Source organism: Sinocyclocheilus rhinocerous, unplaced genomic scaffold, assembly GCF_001515625.1.
Source record: "Sinocyclocheilus rhinocerous isolate Xijiao unplaced genomic scaffold, SAMN03320098_v1.1 scaffold899, whole genome shotgun sequence".
In the NCBI taxonomy this organism is placed as follows: Eukaryota; Metazoa; Chordata; class Actinopteri; order Cypriniformes; family Cyprinidae; genus Sinocyclocheilus; species Sinocyclocheilus rhinocerous.
The window spans coordinates 1,032,324-1,041,927 of record NW_015653460.1 but is presented as its reverse complement, the minus strand read 5'-3'; the positions used below and the strand labels follow the sequence as shown (position 1 = coordinate 1,041,927).

At 36.6% G+C, this 9,604-nt stretch overlaps 1 protein-coding gene across 2 annotated transcripts in view; it reads right to left on the bottom strand.

The window, feature by feature from the left end:
* Window positions 1-9,604, bottom strand: part of mapkapk3 (MAPK activated protein kinase 3) — a 22,188-nt gene that overhangs the window by 5,474 nt on the left and 7,110 nt on the right. For both annotated transcript variants that reach the window (XM_016522008.1, XM_016522009.1), the window contains 8 exons: window positions 6,298-6,437; window positions 5,282-5,346; window positions 3,665-3,744; window positions 3,391-3,517; window positions 3,166-3,241; window positions 2,931-3,055; window positions 1,736-1,821; window positions 1,568-1,648 (listed from right to left, as the gene is read on the bottom strand). In XM_016522008.1, the coding sequence (XP_016377494.1) occupies window positions 1,568-1,648; window positions 1,736-1,821; window positions 2,931-3,055; window positions 3,166-3,241; window positions 3,391-3,517; window positions 3,665-3,744; window positions 5,282-5,346; window positions 6,298-6,437 (780 nt within the window). The remainder of the gene's footprint in view (window positions 1-1,567; window positions 1,649-1,735; window positions 1,822-2,930; window positions 3,056-3,165; window positions 3,242-3,390; window positions 3,518-3,664; window positions 3,745-5,281; window positions 5,347-6,297; window positions 6,438-9,604) is intronic.

The following is a 9,604-nucleotide window of genomic DNA, read 5'->3' as shown; positions in this document are numbered from 1 at the left end:
GCTGCCATTTTGAAGTGCGTTCCACTTTGCGAAGTGGACGAGGGAAGTTTATATGGACAGACACTCGACCCCTCGATTTTGACAGAGGGAGCGAGTCTGCTTCATATGCACACTTCAGGCCGCTCCATAGACCACAATGCAACACGATTATGACGTCATCGCAGATCGAGTTTCATTTATCCCCACCCCAAACAAGTCTATAATATATACATTTTTTTTTAACTTTTATAAGAGCCCAGGCATACCTATATACATGCAGAATGCTGCACCAAACAAATTCGTAAGGGGAAAAATGTAAACAATAAACCAACTGAATAGCTGATTCTAAGTGATCAAGGGCTTAGGACGTTCTAGTTCAGCCCATTCCAAGGGTTCCGCCAGAAGTGGGCACTCATGCAACGTAATCAATGACGTACATCCGAGTAAACGAGACGGAGGGAAGTTTGTGAGTGAAGGGCATAAAAAAACGGACTGGAACGCAGCCATGCTCTTCTGGGCCGAGTATTGTTAGTGTTTATCTCTGCTTAGCGATAGCTACTGACTGGAGCCAGTCCTGGTATTCTAGTCCTGTCAAGTCTCGCCAGTTTAATCTAGTCATATTTTAAGACATCTTGCCTGTCTTTGGATTATTCTCTTGCCCTGCTCTGTTTGGACTCTGTTTGACCCTCGCCTGAACTATTGCCTGTGTTTCGGATTACCCTTTTGGATTACCCTGTTTAAGGGTAATGGATTGCCCCATTGTTCGCCTGAGATCACCACACCTGTTTACTGTACTACTCTTTTGTCTTGCCCATGATATGCCTGTTTGCCAGTGTCTGACCCTTGCCTGTTTTGTAACCACGTTGTGAAATAAAGCTCTGCAGATGGATCCGAATGCCTCTGTCACTTTCTCCGTAATGCTACTATTAAATAAAATGGTTTCTATTATTTTATTCATATACAGTATATTGCATAAATAAATAAAAACACATTAGTTTGCATTAGTATACCAAGTGCTATTCTATTTACACTACATATACAAACTGAATTCAGTCTCTGTCTCTGTTTAAAGAGAAAATCTAAAAATTAAATTAAATTAAAAAATATTAACAAAACCTGTAATATTATATCAATGATACTACTATTATATAACACTGTTTTATTATTTATTATTTATATATATTCAATATATCTGTTAAATTACATACATATACACTAGTCAACATTTGAAGTGGATCAAAACCTTTAATCAAAGTTGTCCTAAAACCTAAAACCAAAATGCGTTCTTGTCTTAGGACAACTTTGATTAACTTTTTTGATCCACTTCAAATGTTGACTACTGTATGATGATATATACATTGCCACTAAAGTTACTTGAAATGAAATGAAAATGAACTGAGTTGAGTAGTTTTTATTCTGCTGTGTGGCTCCCCCTTGAGAATTCAGGTGGTATTACAGAAAATAGTGTTACCATTCTTAAAAAAAAAACACACACACAAAACAACGAAAAAGCCACCTAAATGGTATTTGGCCATTATTCTAAACAGGTAGTGCAATTATCTGACTGGGCAGAGCAGTCTGTGCTCACCTTGACCTCGTCCCACATCTCGCTGTCTTCTGTCAGCACTCGTGTGGTGTGGAGAGGCGTTTGGGGAACCACCATGGATTGCTAAAAGAAACATCTCAGTGTTGGATCCTTGTATATACAGAAAAACATATATCTAAAGAAACACATTCAATCAGCTGAAATACTCACATTGATCCAGGGGTGGTTCATGAATTGTTCAATGGTCATTCTTTCATTGGGGTCGGTCTTCAATAGCTGGTGAATCAACTGTTTGGCTGGAGGAGAAGAATATTATATATCCGTAAGAGGAACGTGACTGTTTTAGGTCCCCATAATCGAGAACAGTGTTTTGAGCATTACAGACATGTCTGTGGGGTACAAAAAATGTTGAGAAATACTGATCTAGACAGTGAATCATGGCACCAGTGTGAACATAACTGAAACCCAGATTGGATTTACAAACACAGCCAGAATATCTGAATATTCAGAATATTTATTGATATTTGCAACATATTCCAAACACGGTCTGTACCAATCTGTATCTTCCATAAAAATCAATGTTTCATAAAACGTTCTATAAAATCCAATTTGGGATTGTTCCCTCTTGCTCAATATTCCATATATATTTCTAATTGCATGAATACAGTATATGATGTTTCTAATGCTTTTTCTAATTAAGATTGTTCCCTCTTGCTGTAACAAGTACACATAGACATAATTAATTAGACATAATATATATATATATATATATATACACACACACACACACAAACAAATATTGTCTAATTAATTATGTCTATGTGTACTTGTTACAGCAAGAGGGAACAATCCTAAATTAGAAAAAGCATTAGAAACATCATATATTCTTGCAATTAGAAATATATATTAAATATTGAGTAATATATATATGTGCTGATTTTAATTGAATTGAATTGTGCATGTCTAATCATTCTGCTTAATTTTCATATTAATCTGCTAAAACTAAACTAAAGTTTTCCTATTTGCATTCTACTTGCAACAATAATAATCATTGTTATATTACTCTATATTTAATATATATTTCTAATTGCATGAATATATGATGTTTCTAATGCTCAATTAATTAAATACAATAAAATAACTGAAAAAGGGCAATAGAAAGACCAAAGAGAGAGAAAAAAACAAAGGAGAATAATTGCACATGAATAAATATGCAAAAGTTTACTTTGCACTGAAATATTGCAAACCGGAATTATAAATAACCATGCATACATAAAACAGGTCCAAATGATAACACGTAGTCATGGAGACATAGCGATCAAAATAAAAGCAACTCTGCCCTCTGGTGGTAAACAGGCAACATGATGTTTGAATGGGTGCAGAATAGACATAAAATGCATCTCACCCTCCTCAGATACTTCAGCCCACTCCGGGTTGGGAAACTCGTACTGGCCCATGCGAATGCGCCGCTTCATTCCCGGTGAAATAGCCTGTCCTGTGTTTGAGTAGAACGGTGGGAATCCACACAACCTTCATGCAACATAAAGAGGAACAAAGCAGTTTCAACTAGTTTAAAATTATGTACACCACAGCTTTTATTTACCACTTAAGGTAACACCAGGTAGAGTCATTATACTCACAGGATGTACATGATCACACCCAAAGACCACATATCACATGATTTGTCGTATTTCTCAGGGCCTAAAACCTCTGGTGCTGGAGACACATGTAAAAAAAACACATACGTTTGCATGAATATACCGAGTGTTATTCTATTCACAATAAATATACAAACAGAACCCAGTCTCTGTCTCTGTTTAAAGAGAGGTTCCTCTCATGATAAGAGTGACATTCATCTTACTGACCTACATAATACGGCGTGTAGCAAGGCGTCTGTAATGGGTTATGCAGTGAAGTCTCTTTAGCAAAGCCAAAGTCTGTTAGTTTGAGAACTCCAATGTCTTCTTTACTATTGTAAAGCAGGTTCTCCGGCTGAGGAAGGCATAGAGATGCTCAAAATATTGTCAACAATGACACAAAAATAGAATCTTAATGCAATATCCTAGTTTCCTGAATATCTGACTTGAATATAATGTTATTCTCATTCTTATGGTAGTACTAGTAACAATCATTTGTTACCTTGATATCTCTGTGTGCAATGTTCATGTTGTGCAGATACTGGATGGCTGTGCCAATGTCTCTCATGATCTCAGAGGCCTCTGCAGGTACAGAACAGAGGGAATACAGTGTGACTGCTGTGTCTGATGTAATTTCATGATTATAAGTGTAAGACAACAGCGAACTTCCATTTTTTTACTATTCAGTTCCTGCCTCAAAATATAGGCAAGTGTACAATTCAGTGACTTCTTGAAAAAATTAGTGACCACCTACCCAACCTACTAATTGCAATCTAATAATTAGGGGTGTAAAAAATGTGCTTTTGTTTCTATTTCTGTCCAAAACCACAATACGTACCGAACTGTGAGAAACGAGAACCGTTACACCCCTATAATAATCAAAATCATAACCATAATCCTATTCATAACTAACAAACTTACTAACTAACCAATGGAAATTATATGAGGAAATAACCTCATCATAACTATAACCATATTTATAGTTAATTAATAAACTTACTAACTAACAGAAAGTATATGGAGAATTGTGCTCCTTGTCATATTTATTGCTAACTAATAAACTATTTGATATTACATGAGAAATTAACTATTAATATTGCATGGGAAATTAAAGGGGTCATATGATGCGATTTCAAATTTTCCTTTCTCTTTGGAAACTTTTAACTTTATAAAAGTTAAGACTCGTCCACGCACTCCTAAAACGCCTCGTTTAAACACGCCCCCACATGTCTACGTCATGATGTGGGAAGATTTGCATAACACCGCCCAAATGTTCACGCAAAGAAAGAAGGCGTAACTTTTATTCTCGCTGTAGTATTGTTGCTAACAAATGCCTCGTTTATAATGGGTTTTAATGTTTTTTGTCTCATCGCGCGGGACACGGCATCACAGTATTGTAAGGGGCGTAACATTTCCGTCACACGCTTGAGGTATTCGGCCAATCACAACGCACTGGATAGCTGGCCAATCAGAGCACACCTTGCTTTTCAGACCGATGAGCTTTGTAAAAATCGACGCGTTTCAGAAAGGCGGGGCATAGAGGAGAAACAATAATGTACAGTATGTGGAAAATAATGTGTTTTTTGAACCTTAAACCGCATAAACACATTTCATTACACCAAATACACAAAATAATGTTCTTTTTTTAGCAACGTCATATGACCCCTTTAAATAACTAACTTACCATGGGAAATATATTGGAAATGATCCTCTGTGTTATGTTGTTAACTAACAAATTAAACAACTAAGGGGAAATTGTATAGGAAATTAACTTTCTCTCCATACTCATAGTTAACTAAACAACTAACTAACCAACCACTTAAAAAATATTGGAAATGATCTTTCTCATCATATTTACTGTTAACTAACAAAGTAATCAACTAAATGGAAATAACATGGCAAATTAACTTCCTCTGAATATTCAACCATATTTAATATTCAACTATTAAACCTCATTTTCACCATGTAAAAGGGGGCCGTAGAAGAGCTTAGGTTGGCCTAAATGTGGGTATGTGTGTGTGTTTGTGGCAATATACTTATACTTTTGCATGGTAGATTTCCTGTGTGTGTGTGTGTGTGTGTGTGTGTGCGCTACAAAACACAAAGACAGATAACCCACCTCGCTCCGTGAAGGCCTGGTCTCCTCTGGCCTGAATTCTGCTGAAGAGCTCTCCCCCCTCCATACTGACACAACAAATACACACACACACACACATTTTCTTATTACACAGCTTAATGCACAAATACACAATCACAATAAGCTGAGTTCCTTTCCCAGCTTAGTATGTGAAAACAACAACAACAACATGGCTTTATGGTTATAGAAATGATGTGAATCATATTATTGCCAAAATGCCCAAAAGCACGAGGGAAACAGGAAATGAGCTCTAATTAAGAGATGGAACATTTGTCTCTGTGAATCTCGGACTACGGAAGTCCCTCTCTGCTCCTCTGAGTGCTGCTCTCACAGTGAGAGGGAATGAGACGCTCTCAGACTGCTCAAGCACCCCAGATAAAGCACATCACAGCCACTTAATACAGCGTTCAAAGCCACCGTTTGATTAAACAGCATGGAATAAAAATAAAAGTTTTGTGGCTTTTAGTCCATGTCTATTAACTTTGAGGTTGTCTGTGTGAAAGCTGGCAGTCTTTTCTGGAAAATGAATGACTCATGTTGGACTACACCAATTTCTGTCTAATAAGATGTTCTCTAGAATGAGAATGTCCCGTTCCCTGAGTCTAATGGCTGTTTAGCAAAGGGCATACGCCATTTAATATGACCCTATAAGAAAAACATCATCACACTTTTAAAACAGCACATTTGTATGATGTTTTTAAAGTCTTGTGGTTGCTGTTACTCATAACAATGCAGTCCAAACAAATGAGAATAAAATAAAAAAAATCCTTGAGATACTACTAGTGAAAAAGAGAACTGAAACCTTAATTCAGAACAAGACTGTGACATAAGATCACATGGTATCACCGGGTGCAAAAATACAGGAAAAAACCCTGTTTTTCCTGTTGTGTCTTTATAAAAAAGAAATGTCACTAGTCAAGGATGTTGACTAAAGAGCTGTACTATTTCTGGCAGCTGGGCATGATGGGAAATTATGTTTTACCACTGACAGGACTGACCATTCCATAATTATGAGAAGACACTTTTTCCCACGATACATGTTTTCATAGAGGCTGAGGATCCGAACTATATGTGGCCCCCCGGATACTCGCCAGTGCAGTTCCACTTCTCTCTGGGCTTTGGGACACTCGTACAGAATCTAAATAAATCAGAAAAAAGATGCAGACTGTCAGTTTTTTATTTTCTAAAAATGTATACACTACTGTTCAAAAATTTGGATCAGTAAGATATATATATATTTTTAATGAAATCAATACTTTTTTCAGCAAGGGTGCATTAAACTGATCAAAAGACATTTATAATTTTACAAAATATTTTTCAAATAAATGCTGTTATTTTTAATTTTCCATTTATCAAAGAATACTTTTAATAAAACCTGGAACATTCCTTTAATAAAATTCAACTGCTTTCCAGCCGCTTGCTGCCCATTAAAAGAAGAACAGTTATGCAATAGCTTGTTTCATCTAAAAGAAAAGAAAATTTCTATTCATGTTATGCAATTTACCACACAGAGTCAGTACAGAAAGTCCTTAACTGGTCTTTCTTTCTCCTCCTAAGTGGGACGTCAAACACATGGCGTGCACTGGAACAGTGTGAGACCTTGACATTGCACATGTATCCCATCAGAGTGTATTTTTGGGGGCTGAAAGCTGCAACTGCAGTGACACCCAGTGTAACTTCTTGGTGCCTTTTTAGTGTTTTGTGTCCCTTTCAGGCAACAAGATGTCTATGATCAACTGATACGGACTGTAGTAGTTTCATAAATAGTTTACTGTTGTATTTACAAAAACAAGACTAGCTTATAATCACACAGAATGTGTTAAAAAAAACTGATTTGTAGAAATTTGACACCACTTGCTCACTAATGGATCATCTGCAGGGAATGGGTGCCTCCAGGAATGGGTGATGGACTGGGATGACTCCAGTCCATCAATAAACATCTTGTGAAGTGAAAAGCTGATACATTTAGGGACTATGGTGATACAAAATCCAGGAAATAATGAAGTTGATTATAATGATAAATTCTGCCAAAATGAATAGTAGGCTTCTAAACTATAAGAAAAAGATGTCTTACTTTCTTGATTGTTTAATAGGGGCCGATTGCCAAGACTTGAGAGAATCATTTTATAAAAAATGTTCACCATTAATGTTTTGTGTGTGAATACAATTTAAATAATTTGAGACTCAATTTCCACTGTTAAACAAACTTTTATTTCAAATCATTTACCATCTTTCTGCGTACCCCCCTCTCTTCCACTTAGACTGCACCTTTTCCATTAAAGGACAATATTTGCCCCTAAATTGAATTTCCAGTGCATTTTTTTTATCTTTATAAATACAATATTAATAATGTTTTAAATAAAAAAAATGTTCAATAGAGTAATATGCAATGATGATAAAAAAAGTGAAAAGTGATTCTTTTACATACAAAAACCGTCAGTAGGTGGCGGTAAGTCACTGTCTTAAAGTCCCCATGAAATCAAAATTAAAGTTTTTTGGATGTTAGTATCAATATGTTAGTCTTAAGGTTATCTATAAGGCAGTGTGCTCCAAAACAGTGACAAAATTCGCATTTATAAGATATAAGCATTCAAAGCTTGCAGTTCGTCACTTCCGCCAAAACGGCTCAATGTCAATGATTTTTTTGACGTCACATTGTACTTTATCTTCTCATCAAATCTTCTGACCAATCAAATGCTCTCTAGAACGAGAATCCGAAGAGCACAAACGGGATTTTGATTTTGTGTGTGTGGGGGTGGGGGGTGGGGGGCATGTCCCCCTTGTGGAAATTACGCCCCTGACTTTGACTACAAATAAACAGAAACAGACTCAACTGAATGTGTCCTCTTTCTTTTGTGAAATAACGGTTCATACAGGAAAGCATTGTTGCAACTTGCAATCATGTGATGTAAATCCTGTATGATAGAGGATGCGATCATAGGCTGTAGCCTAACCTGTGAGTATAAATCCTGTATAAGCTAGAGGTGTTTCCAACAAATAGTCTACCCTATAATTGAAAACTTTGATTGTGCACATGTGTGTGTGTGTGTGTGTGGATATGGATGTGGGGTGGGGGGGGGGGGGGGGACAAGACATTGTGCCCTGGGGCCTCTGAATTCATAACCCGGGCCTGTTCATACCGCTTTATTTCTGTGTGACTAATTTTCAATCCTGATAAACCACTTATTATCGCAAAACATCGAGGCTTTTGGATTTAAATCTTTAATAAAGCATGCAAACAAACGGCCACTTTTATCATGTTCGTTTTGTGATCGCGCTAGTTCCAGTGACTTATTTCTTATTAGTTTTCTGATAACTTCTCTTTGTTGGTTGAAATGATGGGGTTGCATGACGTTCCTGAGAGGCGTGTAAAGGGCGTGTTTAAGTGAAGCGCAGCGGAGCTTCTGGGCCGACAGTGGAAACGCATCGTGATTTTGGGCTCGGTGCTACAGGTCCGAGGCTATTAGCCCCGCCCGGCCTTTTTAAAGCACTGGCTCACACTGGCCCGACAGTGGAAAAGCGGCTATTAAGTCCAATAAAGAAGTCCATTCCCTGTTGTTCTTCCACATCAAAATCCCATGTAAATTTTTTTAGAACTAGTTTGGACTATTTCACTGGAAAAAGCAATATTATTGAAAAAATACTTGGAAAGCAGTTGGAAATGACAGTTTGAAGTTTAAAAAAATGGCTTTATGATAGGTTTTTTTACACATTTCTTACAAACATGCAGCTTTTCACTTCACAAGATGTTAACTGATGGACTGGAGTGGTGTGGATTACTTGTGGATTATTGTGATGTTTTTATCAGATGTTTGGACTCTCATTCTGACGGCACCCATTCACTGCATAGGATCCACTGGTGAGCAAGTGATGTAATACTACATTTCTCCAAATCTGTTCTGAAGAAACATGTAGAAACTCATCTACATCTTGGGTGGCCTGAGGGTGAGTAGATTTTCATTTTTGGGAGAAGTATTCCTTTAAAATATTGGGGGGAACCCAAAAATGAAAATTATGTCATCATTTACTCACCCACACATTGTTCCAAATCTGTATGACTTTATGTCTTTCTTCTATTGAACATGAAAAAAAGATATTCTGAGGAATATTCAAAAAGTGTTTGTCCATTAAATGAAAGTTGGTCATTGACTTTCACTGTATGGACAAAAAAAATTATTAATTTAAAATTAGTTTAAACTATGAATTAATTAAATTTTTTGTGTTTATTACTCTCATTGATGTAATTATAAAACTATTTTTGACTTGGATAAAAGCAGTTAAGACAGATGTCACCACATAAAAAAA